Genomic DNA, 27,155 nt, shown 5'->3' on the forward strand with positions numbered 1-27,155 from the left:
TTTGGCTATTTGGGGGCTCTTGCAGTGCCATACAAATTTGAGGATTGCAGTTTCCATTTATGCAAAAAAAGTTATTGGAATTTTGATAGGGATTGCATTGAATCTGTAGATTTGGGCATTATTGCCATTTTAACAATATTAAGCCTTCCAATCCATCAACCTGGGATATCTTTCCATCATTCATTTAGGGCTTCTTTAATTTCTTTTGGCAATGTTTTCTAGTTTTCAGTGTACAAGTCTTCTACCTTCTTAGTTAAATTTATTGCTAGATGTTTTTATCATTTTGGATCCTATTGTGAGTGATATTATTTTCTTAATTTCTTTTCATATTGTGCATTGTTGGTGTAACACAATTGGGGTTTGTGTGTGTGTGTGTGTGTTGATCTTGTACTGTGCAACTTTGTTGAATTTGCACTAATAGTTTTTTGGTAGATTCTTTGGGATTTTCTATATGTAGGATAATATCATCTGCAAATAGGAATAGTTTTTACTTTTTCCTTTCCTATCTGGATGCCTTTTATTTCTTTTTCTTGTTTAGTTGCTCTGACTAGAACTTCCAGTACAATGTTGAGTAGGAGTGGTGAAAGTGGGCATGCTTGTCTTGTTCCCAAGCTTAGGTGGAAAAGTTTTCAGTCTTTCACCATTGAGTATGATGTTAGCTGTGGGGTTTTTTTAAATGCCTTTTATCGTGTTGAGGAAATTCCCTTCTATATCTAGCTTTCTAAGTGTTTTTATCATAAAAGGATGATGGATTTTGTCAAGTGTCTTTTCTGCATCATTTGAGATGATAATGTGTTTTTTTTTCTTTCATTCTATGTAGTATATGACTTCATTAATGTGCTATATTACACTGTTTTTTTATGTTGAACACCCTTGCATTCTTTCAATAAATTTCACTTGGTCATGGTATAATCCTTTCAATATGCTGTTTGATTCAATTTGCTAATATTTTGTTGAGGATTTTTGCATCTATATTCATAAGGATATTGATCTGTAATTTTCTTGTGGTGCTTTTGTCTGGCTTTGCTGTCAGGATGATGCTGGCTTCACAGAATGAATTAGCTAGTGTTCCCTTCTCTTCTATTTTTTGGAAGAGTTTGAAAGGAGTGATGTTAATTCTTCTTTAAATGTTTGGTAGAATTCACATTGAAGCTTTCTGATCCTGGACTTCTTTCTGTTGGGAGTTTTTGACTACTGATTTAATCTCTTGGTATATTTCTTTTCAAATTTTCTGTATCTTCTTGAGTCAGTCTTCTAGGTAATTTGTTTCTAAGAATTTGTCCATTTTATCTAGGTTATCTAATTTGTTGTCATATAATTGTTTATGGTATTCTCTTTTAATCCTTTTTATTTCTCTAAGGTCAGTACTAATGCCCTCACTTTCTTTTCCGATTTTAGTTATTTGTGTCTTTTCTCTATTTTTCTTTATCATTCTAGCTAAAGGTTTGTCAGTTTTGTTGATTGATCCTTTCAAAGAACCAACTTTTGGTTTCATGAAATCTCTTTATTGTTTTTCTATTCTCTATTTTATTTAACTCCACTCTAATATTATTTCCTTCCTTCTGCTAGCTTTGGATTTAGTTTGCTCTTCTTTTTCTAGTTCTATAAGGTGTAAAGTTAGGTTATTGATTTGAGACCTTGTCTTCTTTTTTTTTATGTAGGCATATACTGCTATATATTTCCCTCTGAGCACTGCTCTCACTGCATTCCGTAAGTTTTGGTATGTTGTGTTTTCATTTTCATTTATAAATCTCTAAGTATTTTTTAATTTCCCTTGTGTTTTTTTTCTTTAACCCATTGGTTGCTTAACAGTTTAATTTCCACGTACTTGTGAATTGTGAAGTTTTCCTTGTTATTGATTTCTAGCTTCATTGCATTGTGATCAGAGAAGGTACTTTGTCTGACTTCAATCTTTTTAAATTTATTGAGACTTGGTTTGTCGCCTAACATGTAGTCTATCCTGGAGAATGTGCCATGTGCACTTGAGTAGAATGTATATTCTTCCTATTGTTAGGTGAAGTGTTCCACATATGTCTGATAGGTCTAGTTGGTTTGTAGTGTTGATCAAGTCCTCCATTTCCTTATTGAACTTCCGTCTAGATGTTCTATATATTGCAAAGTAGGATGCTGAAGGCCCTTACTGTTATTGTAGAACTGTCCGTTTCTCTTTTTAATTCTGTCAATGTTTGGTTCATTTCTTTTGTGGCTCTATTTTTCACACATATATGTTTATAATTGTTATATCTTCTTGATAAAGTGACCCTTTTATCAATATATAATGTCCTGGAACACTATTTTTAATTGAGAGGACAACTGACAAACTATGTGTGTATTTGACAGACATTTTTTTAATGAACATAGTAAGCCTTTCACTAGGAAAACAACTGATAGTATTTGTTGCCAATAATAGAATTTGAACTTTCAAATAAAATTAGAATTTTGGAAAACTTGTACCTTTCTCCATTAGCTTGGCAGCTTCTTAACACTAAAACCTTTTCTGATAAGATGGGCAGTAACATTCATAAATGTGATTTTTTGATACAAAATAATAAAATGTGTCAACATTTAGGAGATCTGCAAAGCTCAGTCAACCGATATTTTCCAAATGACCAATGCATGATATTGCAAAATAATGCAAAATAAGTAAAAGATCTATTCAAAGTACAGGACAGACCAATGCACTTTAAGGTAAAAGATGTTGAAAGTTGAAATTTGATGTGGTAACAAAGAAGAATGTCCACAATTATCTCTTTCCTTTTCCAACTACGTATCTGCAAAACTAGGTTTTGTTTTCTCTCTTTTGAGACAGGATCTTACTCTGTTGCTTGGGCTAGAGTGCAGTGGCATCATCATAGCTCACTGCAACCCTAAACTCCTGGGCTCAAGCAATCCTCTTGCCTCAGCCTCCTGAATAGCTGGGACTATGGATGTGCACCACCACTCCTGGCTAATCAGATTTTCTTTTTATACTTCAACCAAAGCAACAAAAAATAAGAGATTGAATACAGAAGACACAAGTATACAGCGATATTATTGCAGATAATAAAGAGATCTGCAAAAATGTAAAATAATGCCTATCTCATCAAAGTTTTTTGTTTCTGAAAATATGCTTATTGTTTATTTAAAATGCTATGGAGTTTTCACTGCTATTGATTGATTAATATTTTTAAATGTTCTCACTTTTAATTTCTAATATGATAAATATTGATAGATGTAATTCACATAAACCAAAACTCTTCATGATCTTCAATAATTTTTAAGAGTACAAAAGCATTCTTAGAATTGCTGTTCTAGCCAGAGCAATAAGGCAGGAAAAACAAATAAACAATGTAGAACAGTACATAAAATCAATTGCAGATGAAAGGGTTTTATTCCTAGTTACTGTTTTAAAAAAACTTTTGGAACAAATAAGCAAGTGGTAAATTAGTTGGATATGAGATATAGAAATTAAAAGGTTTCCCATAAAACCAGTTGGAGAATAAAATGAGGTAAAGATTCCATTTAAAAAAGCAACAAAAAGTACAAAATTCTTAAATGCTCTTAAAAGGTACACCTTCCTGATTTACAAGAATAAAAATACTAAGAACTACTAAGATCAGATATTTTTAATAAATAGAGAGCAATACTATGTTCCTGGATTTCAATAAATTTAATCAAAATCTCTGGAGGTGATACCCGGGCATTGGCATTTTTAAAAGCTCTCCAAGTGATTCCAATGTACAGTCAAAATTGAGAACAAGTGATTTAGTTTTTAAATTTATTTCACATACCTAAATAAATTTCAAATAGATTAGAGTTAAATATTTAAAAATTTAAAAGGAGAAAATAAAGGTGAATATTTATTCTTCACATGGGGATGAATTTTCTAAATTTTAAAGCAGTGGGAAAAGATCTTAAAGGAAGTGAATGAAAACTGTCACTACACAAAAATTTTAAATACATATATCTCAAAAAGCACCATAAAAGAAAATTTAAAGAACAAAAAACTAGAGGAAAATATTTGCAGCAAATATATAACAAATACTTCCTTAATGTTAAAGAACTGTTACAAATCAATAAGAGAAGTATTAAACACAGCAATAAAAATATGAACAAAAGACATAATTCATAAAAGAAATGCAAATGAACAATAGATTTGGAAAAGGGTCAACTTCATTGGTAAAGAAGTACAAATTTAAAATAAGATACCACTTACTTTTGTCCATCATATCAACAAAGATTTTTTTTTAATGATAATATGCTCAGTAAATGCCATGATAGAAATTAGTATATTGTTTCTGGCAAGTAATATGGCAATATTTATCAAAAGGTTTAAAAGGTTCATACTATTTGACCAAGTAATTCTACTCCTAAAAATATATTCTAGAGAAGTAAGCAGAAATATAGACAAAGATTTATGTACAAGAAGATTCACTGTAGTGGTATTAATAATGAAAATTTGAATATAAACTAAGTGTCCAAAAAGAAGACAAATATTTCAATAAATTATGGTGAAACCAAAAGATGGAAAATGGCTATTCAAATGGTGATTTCACAATGTTTAAAATTCAGGGTCACTCATGCACCAAATAGATGAATTATATTACTATATTCCCTACATGGTACATTAACTGATTCAATTCATTAAATGAACCTGTCAACATAAAAGAAATTTATACTTGGATTATTTCAAATCTCATCATCTGGCCAGACTTGCAACTTCAATACAAAACTTTTAAGTAAAGGTAGAATACTGAAATCCTCTCAAATATTAGAATAAATTCTTAAACACTTCTACGGGTTTTTCTACCATTTTTCACATTATGAAGATGGCAGTCATGGCCAAATTCAATTGCATATGACAACTCAAAGATGATTAAAAGATTTCATGTGAACCAAGTAAGTGAATTATGATGGAAGAATGGACTTTTCTCTCTAATACTGAAGCCCAAATGATCAAGAGTGGATCACTTATCAGTTAAATTAGACCCTGAAGCTGTATGATCTTATTCAATCTTGCAAATACCTATTCGTTCAAACTCACTTGCAACATCTCCTATTTTTAAAAAGGGATTTTAACTGATAACCAAAGTATTAAAGTCCACACTTTAATTCATGAGTGTTAGCCCCTACCTTGGTGCCAAATCAGTCTTTACTAAATTATTGTTTAGCTAAACTTTCTCCATCACGTGGTGATTTTCCCAGATTTTCATACAACTGCTATTAATAACAGAATTGTTAGAATTGCGAGGACTCCAACACATAAGAAATTGCTGTTCAAATTATTTCTGCATGAAAGTTCCATCTTGCCCTGGTCTCTGCTCAGTTTTCATCTTTTGTCCTGTCACCATGACCAGGATCCTACATTTCCATCTCCCAGCGATTGTTGCCTGATGTCCACTCTACTCAACGTAAATCCTACCTATCTTTCAAAATTCAGCTCTGCTCTGTCACTACCTCCACTGAGAAACTGATTTCCTCTCTCGCTCTCTCTCTTCCCCTTTCCCAGATAGCTTCTCTGTGTTCGTGTAGCATATACGTACCTTTATCAGAGGGTCAGCTACAAGCTACAGGGAAAAATGTTTTAGCTCTTTCAATAAGAATGTCTCAATGATTAGTTTTAGTAAATGATGGCCATAAAGGGAAAAAAATAGTGATTTTAAAGTATCTTAAATTACATAGAAAATGCTTATAATTAGTTGAGCTCAGTTTACTGAAATATTGGCTATAATTTTTAAAAAACCCAGAAAGCAAGTGTTGGCAAGGATGTGGAGAAACTGGAATCTTCATACATTGCTGGTGGGAATGTAAAATGGCACAGCTACTGTGGAAAACAGTTCAGTGGTTCCTCAAAAAGTTAAACATATAATTACCGTTTGACCCAGCAATTCCACTCCTAGGTATATACCCAAGAGAAATGAAACATATGTCCAAACAGAAACTTGTACATGAATGTTCACAGCACCATTATTCATAACAGCCAAATGGTGGAAACAGCTCAAATGTTCACCAATAGATGAATGAATGAACAAATTGTAGAACATCCATACTACAAGGGAATATTGTACATACTGTGGATGTCGAGGTGTCTTCGGTGGGGTCATGGACTGACATATAATGGAATATTATTCAGCCATAAAAAGGAACAAAGTATTAATGCATGTTACAACTTGGATGAGTCTCAAAAACATCATATTAAGTGAAAGAAATCAGACACAAAAGGTCACATATTTTATGATTTCTTTTATATGAGATCTCAGAATAGGCAAATCCATAGGGACAGAAAGCAGATTAGTGGTGGCCAGGGGATAAGGGGAAGTGATGATGGGGAGTGATTACTTAAAGGGTCCAGGGTGTTCTGGGGTGGTAAAAAAAAAAAAAAAAAAGTTTTGAAACTAGAGAGAGGTAATATTTGAGCAACACTGTCCTTGTACGAAATACCACTGAATTGTTCACTTTAAAATGGTTAATTGTATGTTATGTGAATTTCACCTTAATTTTTAAAAAGGCAAAATAATAAAATATGTTCTGCTTCCCAGCTCGAGAAAGAGAGAAAGAGAGAGAATGAATATATCACTTACAGTAGTAAATGCCGTGCCAAGAAATACCGCCCCAGGCTACAGCTCTGACACCGTGGCAGCATTTGCACCAGCAGAATGAAGTTAAACCAAGAAATCAACGGGAAGATGTTAACTTCTTGCTTTGTGCATGGTCACAAGGGAGAAAGCCGCGTTGTGCTCTGTGTTAGCAGAAAGCTTTGGATTTCAAGCTCAGACTGAGAGAAACCAATAAACGTTGGAGCTGCAAGGTGCGAAACCATCACCCGACCTGGATTTGCCCAGGCAAAGGTGGCTCGAGGTAGCACAGGCAGTTGGCCAAGAGCTGGAAACCTAGGCCAGATCTCCCCGCACTCCCACCCCGCCAGACTACGAAGCAAGGCTTCACAGTGGACTTGGGTTTAGGTTTGCTTCTTTGTTTTAAAAACCCAGTAGCTGCGGTGGGGAAAGGGCTGTGGACTGACACTGCAGGCCCGTGGAACAGAGGTGAAGGTGTGAGCGGGATAGGGACAGAGGTGGGGGAAGACCCATATGGGGTCAGTCCATGACCCCACGGAAGACATCTAGATATCCACAGCGGCAGGGGAGGGGCCTCAAACGAGGCAGAAGACCCTTCCCTGGCCCTGGGGAACCCACGACTGCCCGAGGGCAAGCGGACCTGTGCATAAACTCCCACGGGAGACCAGTGGCCTGTGCCCAGCACTGCAGGGCCGCCCCGACCCCGACCCTACGTGGGTGTCCATCCCGAGGCCTGCTGCAGAGGAATCCCTTTGGCTTGTAAGCACTTCCGAGGGCGGGAAAACCTGTCCTCCAGCCCCGCGGTCCCACGCCCGGCGCATAGCAGCCGCCGGGCCGCCGCCTCACCTCCCGGGCCTCGCGGCCACGCCGGCCGCTCCCGGAATCCCGGGGCCACTTGCCGGATTCCGCGCTGCCCTGCTGCCTCGAGCGCTCGGTGGCCTGTGTCTTTCTCGCTCTAGTCGAGATGAATAGATGCCGATGAAACGGTCGTTAGTTGAAGGAATGTCCTTCACGTCAGGACAGCAAAAGTGATCCATCGGCTTTGCAAACGGGGTTTGCGCGTTGCGGCCGCAAAGCCAGTGTGCGCGGGCACGCCCGGGGGAAAGCCGCCTTGGGGCTCCGGGACGCGGGCGACTCGCTGGGCGTTCGCCAGCCTGTGGAAACGGCCCGCGCGCTGGCAGCGCTTTGTAAAAAGCAGGGAAATGTCCGAGAAGCGCAAGCCCTGTTTCCTTCGTTCCGAGCTGGGAACCGGGTCTTTTGGTAGCGTCCTTTCCTCGCCTTTCCGTCTCCAGCTTTCTCTGCTCTGTGAGATAAAAGGGGCTCCGGCCCTGGCAGGCTCCTATAACTAGAAAAAGTGGGAGTCAAATTTAAAACCCCTTAATCCCTGGAAGAATGCGCCTCGATAAGCATTAGAGGGCAATCAGGAGGGCCCGAGAACAGCGGAGCCTTCGATAGCTCAGTTGGTAGAGCGGAGGACTGTAGTGGGTGAGTTTGCGGCAATCCTTAGGTCGCTGGTTCGATTCCGGCTCGAAGGACTTCGTGCGACATTTTTGTCTCAATTTAATCCAATTATCCCATGGGGAGGTGCGCTTAGAGGCTGCCTGTTGACTTTGCGTAGTACTGATAGTAAGACACGTATACTGAGTAGTGTACAGTAAAGCTCTCTTGTGCGTTAGATGCAAAGATACAGTAACATGTGTCCCAAAATTAGCCTTTATTGCTATTGCTTAGGTGTATTATTATATGCCTATTTAAAACATCTTGCTTATAGTATTCTCTGCTAAATAAATACCCTAAATTACTGTTGATCCCCAGTCTGCAGACATCGCAAAACAACCGTAAGGTAAAGGGAAGAGAAGGCACACCAGCTGGGGGATTAGCTCAAATGGTAGAGCGCTCGCTTAGCATGCGAGAGGTAGCGGGATCGATGCCCGCATCCTCCACTCGGTTTTTGCCCTCTCACGAAATCACTGAACAGTGCGAGTGAAATCGCCTGAACCACAGTTACAATGTTTCATTATGTACCCAGGGATGGTGTTAAGCAATGAATTGCATCACACGATGTCCTTTTATTTCACAGGTGAGTCTTTTCCAGTTTCTCCCTCGGTCACCTTGTCTTTTCCGCCTCCCGGCAGGCCGTTAACCGTCTTAGGAGAAGCGGCTGCTAGAATCCTCCGGCTGGGCCAGCCCGCCAGGGGCCCCAAAAGGCCCTAGCTCTGGTACCCACTAACGTGCGAGGAACCTTGCGTGCTGACCAATGGTAGTGAGCTTTACTGGGCGGGTAGCCAGCTGCAACCGCGGCCAATAGGCATGAGACTTCTTGTTTCCTGGCAGAGCGGGGTCCCGGCACCGAGGAGCTCGGGTTTTGTTTGGGTCCCGGGTGGAGGGCCCGGGTGCCGGGGCCCGAGGTGCCGCCTCGCTAGCGGGAAAGGGAGCGGGACCACCGGCCCGGAGAGAGGTGAGGGGCTCTGCGTTACTGCGGGCCCCGCCAGCCCCGGCCCCGCCCCCTTCTCTCAGCCCCTTCAGCCCGAGACCCTCTCGAACGCCAACCCGCCCTCCCTGCCCCTCAGCGCGCTTCCCCGGCCTCACCCCCACTCCTGTGGCCTCACCTCTGACCCCCAGGCCCTGCCTTCCTGCCCCCCTCCGCGTGAGTCTGTCTCGACCCTCCCCTGCCTCCCAACCCCACCCTACCCAGGGCAAGCCCGGTCAGTGTGAGAGCCCTCCAATGGAGGGTCGAGAAGCCACCCCCCTGCCCCCGAATGGGACTCTACCACCCCACCTTTTTTAGGGGTGCCTATAACACCCACTGCTCACCCACAACTACCAGGGTAGCTTTTGCAGGGGTCCAGTGCTTTCAGGGCGGGAGGGGGTTGTATAGACCGGTGCCCTAACTGGAATTCAGTAGCTAGGTGAGCAGGTGGCATCTGCCCAGTTTCCTTTGGCTTGGCGAAGGCCACGCTTTTCTAGTCGGCATAGGGTAGGAACAAAAAAAGGAAGAACCAGCCCTTCCAGGGCTCCTGGGGGGAGGATCAAAAGAACGTCTGGTCAGTACTTGTGAGGACAGGGGTAAAGACAGGAAGCTACCGATTTAAACTTAAAAACTTGGTTCTTCTCTTTACCCTGCGCTGGAAAGCACAGAGCGAATCTAGGAAACAGAGATCCAGAATGGCCCATCTCTAAAGGTGGCCATGTGTTGTGGGTGTATCTTGGCTAGGTTTGGGAAATCTGACCTCTCTGATTATATCCTCTAATCTTTGGGCTGCAAAGAAGCTTATTAGAGTCTTGTGTTTCTCAACATAGTTAAGTCACTGAGTATTTGATTTGGGAACAGCCAAGATGTAGTTAAAGGTGTCCCTTTAAGTCAGTTATATCCCTTAGTGTGGGGGACAAAGTGCTGATTTCTCTACCTTTGCTGGAAGGCCACTCGGTTTTCTATGGGAGAGAGCGCCTTTTGCTTCGTGGGACACTCCATAAGAATAGCTTTCAATTATCCAGATACCCAAAAAACTCATTTCCATTTTTCTTCTCTTTCCTCCCTACCCCCACCCTCATTTTTCCCCAGCTCTCAGGGCCAGCGTGGAGCGGGAGGATGCTTTCCCAGCCCCACCATGGAGCTGCGCTGTGGAGGATTGCTGTTCAGTTCGCGCTTTGATTCGGGGAACCTAGCCCATGTGGAGAAGGTGGAATCTGTGTCTAGTGATGGGGAAGGGATAGGAGGTGGGGCATCAGCCCCTACTGGTGGCATTGCCTCGTCCCCTGACTATGAATTCAACGTGTGGACGCGACCAGACTGTGCTGAAACAGAATTTGAGAATGGGAACAGGTATGAGGGAAGAAATGGAGGGTGGAAGGAGGAAAAGAGAGGGAATGTCCAAGACCCCAAACCCATGCCTCAGTTAGCCCTTTGACTTGCCTGTTCATACCAGCAAACTACTTTTCCTCTTGCAACCCCTCCTGCCTCTTTCCCTCCTTGCTAAATAGTCCTTTCCCAATTTGGCTTGCTCCAGCTCTTCCACAGATCCTATTGCCAGCCCTCCCATATATACCTAGCTCTTCCACTCTGGCCCTCAGGTCATGGTTCTACTTCAGTGTCCGGGGAGGAACTCCAGGAAAACTCATCAAGATCAACATTATGAACATGAACAAGCAAAGCAAGCTGTATTCCCAGGGCATGGCCCCCTTCGTGCGCACACTGCCGACCCGGCCACGGTGGGAACGCATTCGAGACCGGCCTACCTTTGAAGTAAGTTTTCCCCGAGGAGGAAAGAAAGACCTGGGTGCTGAAAGTGGAGAAGAAAGTAAAGAGGAGTTTGCCTTTGATACAGAGGCAGGCAGAACACCAGGTTTTGGTTTTAGCTTTCCCTGAGTGCTAGCCAGAGTCCAAGATGAGCCCCTGCCTCAGGAAGCCTAGAAGGAGCTGGTTGTCAGATGGAAAGTATCAGAGGGAGGGAAGTTGGCAAAGGTGATAAGGGCGTGAGGTTAGTTCCGGTGGCCCCAGTAGAAGCTCCATTCTGACACCGATGGCATGTTGCCTCCTTCTTCCTCCTCTGCTCCTCAGATGACAGAGACACAGTTTGTGTTATCCTTTGTTCACCGTTTTGTGGAGGGCCGTGGGGCCACCACCTTCTTCGCCTTCTGCTACCCCTTCTCCTACAGTGACTGCCAGGATTTGCTAAACCAGCTAGACCAGCGCTTTCCGGAGAACCACCCTACCCACAGCAGGTACCATCCCCATTCTTACTCCTGCCACATAGTCCTGGATCAGACAGCACCTCTGCTACTTCTGGAATTTGCCCTAAGAGCTCTGAACCAACACTTCCTCGGTCTTTTCTCCATACAGAATGTGGGTATTAGGGTGCCTTTGAAAAATATATTTCTGTGTAACCATGTTCTCAGCGTACATCCACCTACACTCCACTCTTTCATTTGCCAAGTTCATGCCTTTTACTATCTCAGCTCCCATCAGTTATTCAGAATTTAGCCAGCACTGCCATTGCTCAGCACAACTGTTTTACCTGCCTCCACAGAGGGCCATTCTCTTTGTCTACACAAAGTAATCTATGCTAGGGAACCACAAACTGAAGAAAAAACAGTAAGTTTATCCTGTCTTGTACTCTGCATTCTGGCAATGCAAACCCACCCAAATCATTAGCCTCATTTACCATTGTAGGGGACTGTAAGGCCCCAAAGGTTAGGATGAAGGATCAGATTTTATAAATTCTGAGGTCATGGCAAAGCTCACCTCTTGCTGGATATTTTAGGGACTTCTGGCTTAATGATTTTTATCCCTACAGTCCCCTAGATACCATCTATTACCACCGGGAGCTCCTTTGCTATTCTCTGGATGGACTTCGTGTGGATCTGCTAACAATTACTTCCTGCCATGGGCTTCGAGAAGATCGAGAGCCCCGTCTAGAGCAGCTATTTCCTGACACCAGCACCCCCCGACCATTCCGTTTCACAGGCAAGAGGGTGAGTGGGAATAGCATAAAGGTAGTTCTTTGGCTTTTCTCTGGTTCCAAGCACTGTTGATAGCTTACGGCTATCTTATCTCTAGGCATCTTGGACACAGCCTTGGCCTGCAACCCGAGGCAAGGGTGATGGCTCTTGCTCTACTTGCAGACTCAGCCAGCTGGAAATCCAATGGCTATTTCTGCCTCATCCATGTCCCCCTCCCCCAATATACTGTCAGAGTAGGACTATAGAATAACTAACTTAATGTCTGCTCTCCTTTCCACCTCAGATATTCTTCTTAAGCAGTAGGGTACACCCTGGGGAGACTCCATCTAGCTTCGTCTTCAATGGCTTTCTGGACTTCATCCTTCGACCTGATGACCCACGGGCCCAAACCCTACGTCGCCTCTTTGTCTTTAAGCTGATTCCCATGTTGAACCCTGATGGTGTGGTCCGGGGCCACTACCGGTAAGTGGCCTCCCCGACCCGTCTGGACTGTTCCCAGTCCCCCTCACGTACTGCATCTCAGTGAAACACTGTCAGCCTTCTAGCTTCTCCTGTGTTCCCAATCCTTTTGCATCCTAACAAGGGCAAACCCATCTCATCTTCCAGTGACCTGAGAAGGCAGATCCCACCTACCGGCACTCCTGGGAAGGAGCAAAACTAGGATGAATGTAGGCCCATCTGAGTAGAGGAAGCTATCTGTAGGTTTCTATGGTAACGGTGACAGCAGATCAAGCAGGGGGCCTGTCTTCAATTCTTTCTTTCCTAATGCAACTTCAGCCTCTGATTTGCTAAGTCGGTCTCCCTCTGTCTCCTTTTCATCTACTCTAATGTCTCTTCACTGCCCAGTCTTCTAGACTCTGCTTCAGTCCTTGTTTTCCTACAGCACGGACTCACGTGGAGTGAATCTGAACCGTCAGTACTTGAAGCCTGATGCCGTCCTGCACCCAGCCATCTATGGGGCTAAAGCTGTGCTTCTCTACCACCATGTGCATTCTCGTCTGAACTCCCAGAGTCCCTCTGAGCACCACCTCAGTCCCCATATCCCTTGTGATGGTCCTCTTTCTGACCTTGAGAAAGCCAACAATCTCCAAAATGAAACTCACCATGGGTGCTTATCTGATGGGGATAACCCTGAGGCTTGGACCCAGACAGAGCCAGCAGAACAGAAGCCCAGCAGTATGTGGATTATGCCACAACAGTCTACTGAACTTGAGGGGCCAGCCCCTGATACCATTCCCCCCAAAGAGAGTGGGGTTGCTTACTATGTGGACCTGCATGGACATGCTTCCAAAAGGGGCTGCTTCATGTATGGAAACAGCTTTAGTGATGAGAACACCCAGGTAGGAGGGCTACAAATGTCATGTGAGTGTGGGAAGTGTTGCAGGTTGGGAGATAAGGGTTAGGGCATGAACAGAGGGAAGGTAGCCTTACAGCAGGAAGGCCTACCTTCCTGAATGAGCTTTGAAGGGCCAAGAAGAGATGGCATAGGGACTTGTGTCCCAGTCATTACATCATGATCTTTCAGTGAGGGTCAAGCTGTCTGTATCATAGTCTTTGTGAGAGTTTGGAAATCCAGGGGAGAAGGAAAATTTTGCATTGTTGAAAGGAAGAAGCTAAGAACTTAAAAGAAAGTGGAATTGCTTCCAAACACCTAGAAATAGTGTCCAAGAGTGAGAATTCAAGAAACGTTAACTACTAGATGGTTGTGATGGTATCTGTTGTGTCCCATGCTTGCCATCTCTTCCTTGACCTTTGTCCCTTCTTTCTCTCTGTCTCTCCTTCTGAGTTGGCTTTTTCCTCCCCAAATAGGTGGAAAACATGCTATATCCAAAGCTCATCTCCTTGAACTCAGCCCACTTCGACTTCCAGGGCTGTAATTTCTCAGAGAAGAACATGTATGCCCGAGACCGTAGAGATGGCCAGTCTAAAGAGGGAAGCGGCCGTGTTGCAATCTACAAAGCCTCAGGGATAATTCACAGGTTGGGTGGAAACTGGGATATAGTTGATTAAGTAGCTTCCCTAAAGAAAACAATACCCAGTCCAGGATGTTAAAGAGGCAGGGGACTGCCTAAGTCCTCTCAAAAGAGAACCTCACGATTACCATTATTGTGTTTTGTCTAGGACTCTATTTTTGGGGGACTTCCTGGGTATATGGTATATTGCCAAGGTAGTTGCTAAGTTGCTGGGGGTTATTAGCACTTTCTATTTGCATTCTCTTTTTTCCAAGTGATTACCTTCTTAGACTATCTAAGCTGTCCACTGTGGTTGTGTCCTGATGTCTGTTCAGGCAGGACACTGATAAAGGTCTCTGTGTCTTAGCTACACACTTGAATGCAACTACAACACTGGACGCTCAGTAAACAGCATCCCTGCTGCCTGCCATGACAATGGGCGTGCCAGCCCTCCTCCCCCGCCGGCTTTCCCCTCCAGATACACTGTGGAACTATTTGAGCAGGTATGAATACATGGGATAAGTGGAAAAGGGGGAACCTCCAAGTCTAGAAAGGTCTTCACTCCTCTGCCTGACTCTAAGATATTGTGAAGAGATGGCTCACCACTCTGGTTACTTTCCTCAGTAACAGGAGTATGCCTCTGACTCTAATAGTATTAAGAGGATGAATAGGCACTATTTCTGACTCCACACCACAGAAAATCCCCTAGCACATCTAAGTCAGATTCTTTGCCTCTGAGCTTGTCTTCCTCATCCTATCAGGTTTATTCAGTCCTGGGCTCAAAAGCACCCACACTAGCATGGTCTCAATAATTTCCATTATCCTAGGACACATCAGAGGAGTAAAAAGAGATGCAGGTTACAGAAGACAGCCAAACCCCTTCTGCTGGGAGAATTCCTTCATGGTGCCAGACAGAAAGCATACCCACCCCTGTTCATAAAGGATGAGGGACTTAAAATGGGCAATGGCTTAGGGAACAGTTCTAAATCCACTTGAGATAAACAGCCTGGGCATAAAGGTTAGGGTTCCCATTGAGCAAATTTTAGGTCTGGCCTCTCCTTCCCTTCCACTGTGCTGTGCACCCCACTCCCACACAGCAGCCTAGACTGGAGGACCAAGATGCTGAGCCAGACTGGACTTCCCCACAGGTGGGACGAGCTATGGCCATCGCAGCTCTGGACATGGCAGATTGTAATCCATGGCCTCGGATTGTGCTGTCAGAGCACAGCAGCCTCACTAACCTGCGGGCCTGGATGCTAAAACATGTGCGCAACAGCCGAGGCCTAAGCAGCACTATGAATGTGGGTGTCAACAAGAAGAGGGGCTCTCGAACTCCACCCAAAAGTCACAAGTAAGACCAGCAGGATGGAAGGGAGAAAGGGTAGGAAAGTGGGACAGGGCTCTAGAGCTAGGAGTTTCAAGGGATTTTTGTATCCTTTCCCTCCTCCTAAAAGTACCATGTGGTGAATATTTTCAGGGTAAACTAAAATTAGTAAGATTCGTTCATATTTTGAGAATGAGATCCTCTTCTCTTTTTCCTGAAGCTACATACTTCTAAGATATCTGAAAAGTAGGCTAGGGAACTCCTTGCTCCAGAGCCCTGCACAAGATCAAATATAACTGGTCGGGGTAGGGCAGGCCTCAGCTTCCAGTGGTTGTGAATGACTGAGGGGAGTTTAAGGGCCAGTGCCAAGGCAGTAAGAGGGCAATTCATTGGGAGATAAAGCTGCTAAGGGATGGCCCTTATGACATTCTGAGATTAGCTGGTAAGCCCCAGGTTAGATACCTCACTCACGGACATGAATTCCTTACTTCTCACTTAGAATGGGTCCCTGTGCCTTTTTACCCCAGAGGTGAAGCTTCACTGAGCATCAGCCCCTGGGGAAAGCCTTGGGACACAACCTTCCTGGCCCAGGGCTAACTGGCATCTGCTTCTTTGCAGTGGATTGCCTGTTTCCTGCTCTGAAAATACCTTGAGCCGGGCACGAAGTTTTAGCACTGGCACAAGTGCTGGTGGTAGCAGCAGCAGCCAACAAAATTCTCCACAGATGAAGAACTCCCCCAGCTTTCCTTTTCATGGCAGTCGGCCTGCAGGGCTGCCAGGCCTGGGCTCTAGCACCCAAAAGGTCAACCATCAGGTGCTGGGCCCTGTCAGAGGTAAGCCAGTCTGGGAGCCCCTGCAACATGTGTTCGGTTGTTTGGGGCACTGCTGGGGGAAGTGAGAGCTTGAAGATATACACTTGGCCTGGGACCAAGGGGTGAATCAATAAAATTAGTTTGTAGCAGAATCTGCAGCCTCTCCTGCGACCTTGGTGTTCCTTGCGGCATGACTCCAGAGCAGTCTGTGGCCTCAGGTGGGAGTCCTGGGTATCTTGGGTTTCAGCGCATGGTAGGAGCCAGGGAAGTTTCTGGGGATAAAACATCAGTCAATGCAGTGCCAAACAGAGACGTGGAGCCAGCCTCCACATGACGGACAATGTCTGTCTGCTTGGGAGCAGTTTAAGGTGGGGACGGTGTAAGAGAATGTTCTTGGAATCCAACTTGCAGCACTGTAGAATGATGGGGAATCTTATCTGTAGTCTCCATGGGATGAAATTGTTCCTGGCTTCAGAGCTTATTCAGAATATGATACCAGAAGGAATCCAACTCTTCCAGAGAAAAATGGAACTGCAGACAGCTCCTATTCTAGGCATAGAATGCAACAGTCTAGCCCTTTCCAGCAGTGGGCACAGTTGCTCAACTAGTTACAGAAGCCACAGAGGAGAAAGCAATGGTTTTTACTATTATGCAACCTGATTATCTCTGTTATATTCCAAGCCCCATTCTTTGAGATTCTATCTTCACTTGGAAAGGACACTTTCGTTTACTGCATTTGAAAGAGAGTAGTAAAGCAGTAATAATGGCTCACATTTAAATAGCATTTAACAATTAACAAGACAGTATTACATATACAATTTCATTTAATCCTCACAAGGACTCTATGAGATGGATGGTGTTTCCATTTTTCTGATGAAGAAACTGAGGCTGTTTAAGAGTGGCTTGTCCAAGATTGCACAGCTGTTAAGTTATTCAAATTTATGTCCTTTCATGCTCCAGTATACCTAGTTTCTCATGTTAAATCTGGATAAAGTTTTTCTATTTCTTTTCCTTTCTTTCCTTTTTGGTCATCCTCTCCTAGCTCTTAACTTGTAGTTTCTGGAACTCCTTCATCAGCACCACAAATTCTCCTTCCCTGACTAAAAAGGGAAATAGTAAAGAGCCTTTTCTAGGTTGTCACTGGAAGATTCTAGGCAGTTCTTAATTAGTATTTTATTGACATCCTCCTTGCCCCTCTCCCAATACAAAACGCTGCACTGAGCTCCTTGAGGTGAGGGGTATGTATTGTTTCTCTGTTATTTCCCCAGATAAATAATAGAAAATATACATAGTCAATATTGAGTACTTCCTGGTTGATTGACTTGACACTTAATAGGGGAAACAGGACAGTAAATATGACATAAAAGCACACATATTATAAACATCCAGGGGACTTCGGGAGCTATTGTGGTAGGTAAACACAAGGGTGACTAGCCAAAGAATGTTCAGCTAAGAAACAGTTTTGAAGAATGGGTAGTATATGGTTTGACAAAAACATTCCAGAAATGAGAAATGACAGCCAGAACAGGAACAGAGCTGGTGGGTAGAGAAGACAAAAAGCATATATACTAGGTGGTATGCAAAAGACCAAGCCCTTTACCAAGGAAATTAGGTGAAGAGAGGTGAAAAGTTGTTGAAATATTTTGAGAACAAGGATAAAGAATTAACTGAGACATATGATAACAATTGTGTGCTTCTAGGAGTAATGGGAACAAAAGTAATAGACTTTCTGTGAAATATACATATTGGACAGGAAAGGGAGGTAGGAACCTTGCAGCAGTTTACACATGAGATGACAACAGGCTGTACTGGGGCCTGGAAAGGAGAGAGAAATACAAGTATTAGAAACAGAAACAGCAGGATTCGGTGACAGGAGAGGAACTAAGAGGGCTTCAAGTCTACAAGCTAAAGGAAAAAGTCACAGTGACATTAAGATATTTGTTGGAAGAAGAAGTGATGAGTTATCTATTTCAGACATGCGTGGATGCCATGGACTATCTATAAGGAGATTCCCTGCAGGCAAAAAGGGATAGAACTATAGAAAAGGCAAGATGACAGGGTTAGAGATCTAGGAGTCATCCACATATGGGGGAGCCAGGTAAAACTTACTGAGAGAAGGTATGGTCCCCAGGTGAATGAGTTTAGAAGCAGAAAAAGAGAGCTGGCTTGAGTACAGAGACACCCCAGGGACTTGCATAAATATTTGTAAGGACTAGGAAACTCTGTCTCTAAAGTCTAGGGGTCAAGACAAGGGTTACTAATAATACCAAACAGGAACACTATAAGGGGTTGAAAGGTGAGATCCAAGTAATCTTGACTCCTATGTTCCCCTGGGCATTTGCTGGTGCTGATTTTTGCAGCTTCATCTCTTAAAATCCCTGTTGACCCCAGGATGGGAAATCGGCCCTGGTTTGGGATAGGGGCCATAATGCAGACTGGCATTTGGACTTGGTATCTTCAACCAACACTTGGGAAAACACTTTGTCTAGTGTGATCTGGCCTATACTGTTGTTTTGTGACATTTCCTGGTTCTACACATCTGGCTTTTTGGCCTCTGCCACATCTAGGCATACTTTGTTTTCCAAGCTAGGAAGAACATGATCCCCATATCTCAGAAATCGAACTGTAAACCAGCTGTACTTTTCAAATCCAAAATAGGGATTATGATTCGTCAAAGGATTTTTTTTTTACTTGTGAATTTATTTACAAGAAATTTTCCAGTAATGTATAAAAATATATCACATTTAACTATACATTTAATTAATGACTATCCTTTATTGGCTAGAACAAAACATGATATTGGGTTATCCAGGGAATTTCAGAAAAGATATAAGCAGCCTGGCCAGAAGCTTAAGGCAGAGATTCAGGGAACCAGTCTGATGGGTTCTATCCCAAAAGGCTGGGAGGATGGCACTTTAGAAGGCCAACAGGAGACTAGAAGAGCTCAGAGTAAGTCTTCACTCCTAGCACCCCCTGACCTTGGTGCCAGGATCTTCTCTACCTCGTTCTCCCCAGCTCCAAAACATGTTCTAAATATCCCCTTCCCAGGCCCATAGTTATGTTCCCATCTACCTGGCTCAGAAGGGCAGACAGTACTATCAGTAGCTGCTGTTGCTGCAGAGGAGGAAGAGGGCATTGGAGAATAGCTAATCCAGTGATGGAGTGAGGGAAGTCAAAAGCCTGCAAGATACTGTGCAACAACAGATGCAAACAGCTAACAGAAGGGCCTGCTGGGGAGAGGGTGATAGGTAAACCAGCAACTCCTTTTTGCAGTTATATATTGATTAAAGCAAAGTAAGGAGTAGGGGAGGCACAGGAGGCACCTAGGACACACAATTTAAGAAAGTACTCACTGTCGGGGTCATACAAGTGCCTCCTTCAATTTTGCACCCTAGGTGCCTCACTTGTGTCATCCTAGTCCTTACTCAGTAACTGGAACTTATTCCCTGGCCCTCCAGCCTACCCAGTAGAGTACTGATACAAAAGACAAGGTACTTAAAGTATAAAAGCAGGAGCCTTCAGCTGTCACCGTATCACCACTGCTCTTATCCTTCCCAGCTCTTGTCACTTAAACTTGAGGTTACTAAAACTCTTTCCTGGCCTCTGCAATGCCTTGGCTCAGCTGACAGATAACTTTAGATAGAGCAGACAACGTCTAGTGGTGAGTGGAGGTTCCCGTGGGGTCACCAGGACACAGGAGGAGTGCCTCTATCACCATCACCACATTTACTTTTTCCACTGCAAACAAAAGCTCCAAGTGTCTCCTAACACATCTTACTCCCCTAGCACCTAGCACTGTACTTGGCATGTATTAAGTGATCAGCAAATATGTACTGAATGAATAAAAGGCAAGAAGTTAGAAGGCAAATACTTGTCTCACCTTTCTACCCCTTAAAGGGCATAAATCAGATCTGTGATCCTCCCAGGGATTCAATAAGATCTGGGGCACTACATGTAGGGACAGCTCCAGAGATGTTTAGGGGGTATGATACAGGACCTAGGCATGAGTCAAATAACTGCTCCTCTAAATTGTAAGACCTTGGAGTATTCATTCTAACTCATTCAAGGAGAGGTCAGTATGGCTCACATTCTCAGATCTTTACCCCAATACTATCCTGCCTCCCTCAAAATGGAACCTATAGGTGACTACCATAAAATACCATCTCGTAACCTTTGGGAGCAGAACTGATCACATACCACTTCTGCACTCAGCCTTAAGCTGCTGTTTCTATAGCTCAGAACCAAGAAATACAGCGTTGGGGCTCCTCCTTTTACTTTTTATCTCAATGGGGACTGAGAAGGCCTAGATTATACCAGGGGACAAAAGTCAAAACATGAGAAACGAAGCTGTGTACTCACATTCACAAATTTACAGGCAGGCCTGTCCAGGTCTTAAGATGGTCTTTTTAAGTGATGATTGAAATGCCTTTTTTTTTTTTTTTCAGAGAAATGCCATCTTTAAAGGCCGTATGCCTTCCCTATCAGGCCTCTCTCCTCAATCAGACTTTGTCTCCTATCCTGAAACTCTCATTAGGGGCAAGACTCCTGGGTTAGTCCCTTAGTATCTTTCCCTTCTCCATATTGCATTGACATTTTTTATATCATTTGCCTGTTTTGCTTCATACCTTCTTTCTTATCACTGTTTCTGACTAGAACCTGCAAATGTCCCACAGGCTTTCACTCACTTTCTTGTTTGTTCTTTCTCTCGGCATCCTACAAAGGATGTGTAGTCTGGAACCACAGTGGGAAGGGCTCTGAAGGTGCCATGTTAAAAGGTTTAGACTTTATCCTTTAAAAGATCTTCAGTATTTCCCCCTTGCCTAAGCCACAGTGATTTTTGATCAGGTTTCTTTGTTAGAATACTAATTTCTGGCACCTGTGTGAAAAAGATAGCTGGTAAGAGGGAAGAGATTCAAGCTAGGGAGACCAGTAGGGAATTTTCTTCAAAAGTCTGAATGAGTTAAATACCTGTATCTGGACACTGGCAATGACAAGGGAGCGGGAGAATAAAGGAAGAACTCGGGTGAATGCACAGGTAGAATTGTCAGGATTTGATTAAACACAAATCTAAATGTAAGGGAGTAGAAAGATGAAACAAAAGTTTCCAGCAGCTAGGTATTCCACCAAGAAGGAAGAATGAAAGGAAGGGAGAGAATGAGTTGTTTTGGTTGTGGGGGACTTTCCGAGAGAAATGTCCAGTAGACAATTATAGCTGGATTTCAGAAGAGGGCTAGAGAGAGATTTGGGAGTTAAGAGGAGCAGTAAGAGGTAAGAGGAGAACCTAAGAAAGCTGTGTTTTAGAAGCCAAGCTCAGTAACTTCTTTGCCAAAAGAATGAACTGGTAGGATGATGGCTGGCTGAGAACTGGATAATTAGGTCTTTCCACCCATCTTACAGTTACTTCAGAAGAGGAATGCTGGTCTGATGACAAGCTTGAAAACAGGTACCTTCTCAGCAAGGGGAGCCAGTGGGTCAGTGAATGCTTTCTCAGTGCCCCACTTATTTGCCTTTTTATCTGCTTGTATCCCTTCCACTCAGAGCCCCGAAGCCAGGACAGGAGACGACGGCAACAGCCACTGAACCATCACCCTACTGCAAGCAGCCTGGCCCCATCCCCAGGTCCTGCTAGTTCTGGCCCAGCCCCCTCACGCAGCCTGGGCTCCTGCCTACTCCCCAATCCACTCAGCTTATCAGGTCTGTACCCACTAGCCTATCTCTTCCCTTACCTACCTCCCAGGGCATAGACCAGGCTCCTGACTAGGCTTGAAGAACAACCCCCAGCCACACTGCCACCTGACCTGGACTTCCTTCTTGATTTGATATAATGCAGGCCACTTCAGACCAGGGGCGTCAGTTATCCTCCTGGTATCCTAAACCCCTAACACTGGTGCTTTTGTACAGGAAGCTGGAATTTAATGAATGTCTTTGTATAATAAAATAATAGTTACATTTATTGAGCGTTTACTATGTGCCAGGCACTGCTCTATGCACTTGATCTCATTTGATCCTCATTTTTACAGTTGAGGAACCTGAGGACTTTTTCTACCTGCAAAGTGCTATTTACCCAAGTTCCCTGACTCCAGGAGCTGGGCAGCAAAACTGGAGAATGAAAAAAAGCATAGGCCTTCCATCTGTCATCACTGCGAATGTTGTGTGTAACCATATCATTCACACAAAACTTAAGCTGTCTACTCTCCTTTTAAGTTATACACCCAGCCATGTAAAGGACTGGATGGGAATGATTCTAAGACTCCAGTCCAACATCTTCCACCTCACTCTGACCCCGCTATTCCCAACCTGTTGACTCTCAATGGGTGTAATCAATCCACCAGTCTTGCATAGAACTGACGTGATCCTTAAATGCTAAATGTACGATTGGGGTAGGCCCTAAAGTCTGTAAATTTACACGGTAGTTAAGCTTGGGTGGGTTCTGATTCTAGTCCCAAGTTGCTGCTCCACCCCTTGGACCAGACTAGAGCCTCAACCAGGGTCAATTTTGCACCACAGGGGACATTTCTGGTAGTTACACTGGGGAGGTGGCAGAGGAAATAGTATATATTGGTTAGAGGCTAGGGATGCTGCTAAACATCCTATAATGCACAAGACAGCTCCCTACAACAAAGAATTATCCAACCCAAAATGTCAGCAGTGCCAAGGTTGAGAAACCCTGATCTAAAGGAAATTACCTCTTCTCTGTGGCCCCTACCCTGATGACCACTTTCCTCTGTTGTCTAGGGAGCAGCCGCTCACTCTTGTCCTCAGGGGACAAGCCAGAGGCTGTCATGGTGATTGGGAAAGGTCTGCTAGGGACTGGAGCTCGAATCCCCTGCATCAGGACTCGATTGCAGGTAACATTTTTGGATCTTCCCCAGTCCCTAGCATAACAACTCTGACAGAACCCAGCAAGGCGCTGTTCCTCTGGGTAGTGGTGGGGGGCAATGCTAAGCACTTCTCTACAGGCTCTACCCCCAGCCATATCAGCTGCTCTGGTGCCTGAGTGCATGCCTGTCCAGTGCCCCCTCCTCCCACCATCCCCACCAGCCAGGTCTCTTGCTTGCTTCCAACCCGTGTCCCTGCCAGATGCACCCCAACCTCAGCCTGCTAGCTTTGGCTTTCCCTGCCCCTGCCCTTAGCTTCTCCTCTCTTTCTGCCCAGACCTGCCCGAGGAGAGTTTCCGCCAGGAGGGGTCCCGGATTCCCCAGGTAACATATCTGGTTGCTGCTCCTAGGAACAGTCACCAACTCCACTTCAGTCCAGATCCCCATGCTAGGTTAGCTAAAGTTGAATATAGGCAGAAGCTGACTGCATGGGTGAAGCTTAAGCTGTTCTGGCAGGGGCTGAGGCATAGGCAGCTCTGAGGAACATCTACCAACCCTCTACCATCTTTCTACACATTGCTTCTGTACTCAGCCAGACCTTGGAGATTAAATGGAGATAGCCACAGAGGTTAAATGCTGGATCCTTTTGCCACCCCTAGTTAAGACTCGGAGTGCACAGTTGTGAATTGAATCTAGGAGTCCTCTGGCTATTATCCTACCTCACCCCATCAGACAGTACTCAGGAATTCAAGGTCCTAGTACTTCTGTTGATTCCTATACTACATTCTTGTGCATGGAAACTCTAGAAGCAAACCTAGAAGCAAAAAGTTCATGGAAAAATCCAGGCGCTTAGCCCACCCCCTGTCCTCACAGGCTAGGCCCAGGTTGGGCCGGGGCTCACCGCCGACTTGCAGAGGGATGAGAGGCTCTTCAGGCCCCACATCCCCTACCCCCCGGACCAGGGAGAGCAGTGAGCCGGAGCCGGGACCCCGCTCTGCTACACCAGGGTGAGCATCAGGGTCCAGTCCCTCACTCAGCCCCTCACTTCTAGCCCTTCATTCCCATTTCTGCCACTCAGATAATTTTCTTCCTTCTCTACTCCCTTTGACCCCAAAGACTAAATATACTTTCATTAAGAATTTAGTCCCTGATTTTTTTTCCCACCATGGCCTCAGTCTTCACTCCAAAAGACAAAAAAGCAACTTCTAGTTAGGGCCTAAGGCCTAGGAGCTGGCTGGTTCCAGCAGCAGACCACTGTGCAGTAACCACCCTGGCTATCCCTACCCTTGTTAACCTCTCTCCACCTTTCCCCTGACAGCCCCTGGCTAACAGACCAGAAGAGGGGCAGAGTTTTCACTACCCTGATTCCTCTCTCTTCTCTGTTGCAGGCTGCCTCAGGCCAGGCCCCCACGGCCCCGCTCTGCCCCTGCCTTTTCTCCTATTTCCTGTAGTCTGTCTGACTCCCCATCCCGGATTTGTTACAGTGGGGGGCCCTTGGGCCAACCTGAGGTTTGTTTTGTCCCTAAATCTCCCCTACTGACTGTTTCTCCCCGGGTCTGATAATGCCTTTACATTCATGCCCAGGATATAGCCCTAAGATGGGGAAACACAGTGAGAAATATGCCAGTCCCCTCCCTCAGCTGCTGATTCCATGTGACAACCATAACTCCTTGGAATGTCAGCCACACTGTCTGAGGCATTGCAGAGCATCACCTTGAGACAGGACAAAACAGGAACCTGCCACCCCTTCCCTCCCTCCACAGCACAAGATTTTGGGACCACAAAAAAGTATTATCTATATTTTTGTATTGGGGGGAGGGAGTAGAAAAGAAATCAGCCCCTATGCTGGGCCCTATTCAGTGGCAGCTTCTTGTTCCATAGGGTTCAAGAAGACTTTGAGGAAATAAAAGTTGTTTGGAAAAATCCAGGTGTAGTTGCTTTGTATGCTGTGATGGGCAGAAGGGATGAGGTGAAGTGTGAAGGCCCCTCACACCCTCCATCTTGCCTCAGACTATGTCCTGGAACCCTAGAAAAGAGGGGGAAAGACCTGAGGTAAGGAAAATGCTGCAGCTTTCCTCTGGGGAATCCTTCGGGAGTCAACTCCCATTCAGCCTGTTCCCCTTTACATTTTTGACCCACGCTTAAAGTTGGTTCCCAGGTCCCCCCCACCCCTTTCTCATATGGCTTAGGTCTACAGTAGCCAAACCCTCAATCAGTCACCCTGGCCTCAACACGGAAATACAATTCTACATCTTTCACCCCCTCACCAAAAAATTCTGCCTAAATAAGGCTTAAACAACCTGGGAAAATGAGGGCTATTTAAGTGAAGAGCCCAAATCCTCAATTTGGAGGGTATCCTCAGTACTTTTGTTCCTACCGGTGTCAGTGCCTCCTTGTAACCCTACCCCGAACTTGGGCATCTACCTACTGGGGACTACAAGAAGATGGGTACTGCGGAGGATTAGGAAATCCACTCCCATTCTAGCAGGGAGCAATTTAGGAGGAGGGGGCGAGGCATTGCAAGGCACTCTCTACGTGGATAAAGGGCCCAGTTCTTCTGGACTATATCATGCTTGGCCCGATAAGTTCTGATTTGAAGTTTCGAACTCTGTGGCCTCACCACTCGGCTCTCTGGGGGCTGGGCGCTACAGCCCCGGACCATTACCTGGGGCGGAAAAAGCGCCACTTTCATTCCTGCTTCTTGGGATTGTTGACGGCCACATAGTGATAGAGAACGACAAGCAAGAAGAGCGACACGCCCAGCATGTTGGCGAAGATGGCGAGCTGCACGTCCGTGATCATCCTGCGGAGAAGAGGAGGGACTGAGCCTTGGACCGGCACACTCCCCGCCCTCCCAAGGACCCGTCCTCGCCCCCACGGGCCAGCCACAGCAGCGCTGGCCCTGGGACGGCGCCTGCGTGCCTCTCACCTGATCAGCTCCACTGGGCTCCAACGCCGTCTGCGCACAAGCCCGAGGTAGGAGACCCGGGCCGGAACTTCGTAGCGCCAGCTCAGTCCCAAACCAGCCTCTTCCGGCCGGACGGCGCTGTCGAACGGCCTCTCTAGCCCGCCGTCTCGCCTGCTCCGCGCGTCGCGCCCGCCCTCGCCGGGGGCCGGGTCTAGGGCGGGGTCTCGGGCGGGGCTGCGGTGGGAGGGCCGGACCCAGGGGTGGGGCGGGGTTCGGGACCGCACAGCTGGCCGCAGCTGGCCGTAGCTGGCGCGGCCGCGGACCGGGTTAGCGACGCTGCGGTGGCCGTTTTCCCCGAGCGCAGGAGTGGGCTAGGGCGAGGGTGCGGCGGCGGGGCCGGGCGGGATACTCGGCTCCAACTCCTCCTTCCTGCCCCGGCCCCCCGAACCGCTGCCCACCCGTCGTTTCCCGGCCCGGCCCAGCCAGGTGCTTCCTTTGGGTCCTGCCCTCAGTGTTCCCGCCCTGGCTCGGGCAGCGAGGACGGGGGTGGGAGGTGGGAGGCGGTGTAGAATGGGGACAGGCCTGGGGCTGCCGAGTGCTCCTCTCTCCGGCGCCAGCCTTTCTGACCCACAGCAACCAAGCAGAACGACCCTGCCTGCGGTCTGACCGGTGCCTGCTTTACCCGGGCTCCCTCCCTCCACCCCGCCCTCTGAGGTGGGCGTCGAAATAGGGTGGACCCTCCTGGAATCAAAACTCAAACCGTAGGACTTCGGCCAAGTGGGAAATCACCCCCCGGATGTGAGGGAGGGGGAAGAGGGGAATGGAGAAGGAGAAGGAGGGTTGGGCCAAGCAAGAGGGGTCGTGGGTTCGGGGCAGAGTGGGTCGCCGAGGAGAAAAAAGATAGATGGCGGCAGGTACAGGACCAAGGGTCTCTGGCGAGGAAGGAGGCACCCTGGAACTGTACAACCATATGCCCAGCCAGAACCTTCTTCCCCCCTCGCTCCTTGCTTTCTCTCAGCTTCACCATAAAAGGGAACGGCACAGAGCCAGGCTGGGGCCGGGGGCTGGGCTGTTGCTCTGGAGCTGTCAGGGGTAATGGAAGCCAGTTGCTTTGCGGTAAGGGGGGCCGGGGCTCAGGGGAGGCCTCTGCTTCTCTGAGCCAAAGAAAACTCTACAGGAGCTGCCATGGGGCTGGGACAGGGGACCAACTTGCTGTCTGTGTGCTCTGAGCTGGGGATGCACTAGCCGGAAATGGGCTTCTCTGGCGTGGCCTGGACCATTAGCAGTTTGTCCTCATGCTTGAGCCCAGTGGCTCCTAAGCACGTTC

At 45.8% G+C, this 27,155-nt stretch overlaps 2 protein-coding genes and 2 non-coding genes across 12 annotated transcripts; 3 read left to right on the forward strand and 1 right to left on the reverse strand.

Moving 5' to 3' along the window:
• Window positions 1–7,999: 7,999 nt before the first annotated feature.
• TRNAY-GUA lies at window positions 8,000–8,089 on the forward strand. Its single transcript is given in 2 exon segments — window positions 8,000–8,036; window positions 8,054–8,089. It is a non-coding gene; the product is annotated as a tRNA-Tyr (tRNA).
• A 335-nt stretch (window positions 8,090–8,424) lies between these two features.
• TRNAA-AGC lies at window positions 8,425–8,497 on the forward strand. The gene has a single exon. It is a non-coding gene; the product is annotated as a tRNA-Ala (tRNA).
• Window positions 8,498–8,841: 344 nt separating this feature from the next.
• Window positions 8,842–24,843, forward strand: AGBL5 (AGBL carboxypeptidase 5). Of its 9 annotated transcripts, none has more exons than XM_045549227.1 (15): window positions 8,842–9,012; window positions 10,117–10,377; window positions 10,626–10,797; window positions 11,113–11,276; window positions 11,849–12,026; window positions 12,298–12,476; window positions 12,898–13,354; window positions 13,824–13,993; window positions 14,334–14,469; window positions 15,064–15,317; window positions 15,909–16,123; window positions 21,500–21,796; window positions 22,838–22,950; window positions 23,794–23,927; window positions 24,309–24,843. In XM_045549227.1, exons 2-15 carry the CDS (start codon window positions 10,163–10,165, stop codon window positions 24,478–24,480), a joined length of 2,856 nt encoding a protein of 951 aa, XP_045405183.1. In that variant the 5' UTR covers window positions 8,842–9,012; window positions 10,117–10,162; the 3' UTR covers window positions 24,481–24,843. The 9 variants fall into 9 exon arrangements, 8 of the variants coding, with proteins under 8 accessions (XP_045405183.1, XP_045405185.1, XP_045405184.1 ...); XM_045549229.1 differs by having other exon boundaries at window positions 8,867–9,012; window positions 21,641–21,796; XM_045549228.1 differs by having other exon boundaries at window positions 8,867–9,012; window positions 15,115–15,317.
• On the reverse strand, window positions 24,710–26,011 carry OST4 (oligosaccharyltransferase complex subunit 4, non-catalytic). Its single transcript, XM_045549236.1, has 3 exons — window positions 25,850–26,011; window positions 25,586–25,723; window positions 24,710–24,946 (listed from the first exon to the last, which is right to left on the reverse strand). The coding sequence occupies exon 2, from the start codon at window positions 25,720–25,722 to the stop codon at window positions 25,609–25,611; it is 114 nt and encodes a 37-aa protein (XP_045405192.1). The 5' UTR covers window position 25,723; window positions 25,850–26,011; the 3' UTR covers window positions 24,710–24,946; window positions 25,586–25,608.
• Between the last annotated feature and the right edge of the window lie 1,144 nt (window positions 26,012–27,155).

This window comes from Lemur catta, chromosome 4 (genome assembly GCF_020740605.2).
Source record: "Lemur catta isolate mLemCat1 chromosome 4, mLemCat1.pri, whole genome shotgun sequence".
NCBI lineage: Eukaryota > Metazoa > Chordata > Mammalia > Primates > Lemuridae > Lemur > Lemur catta.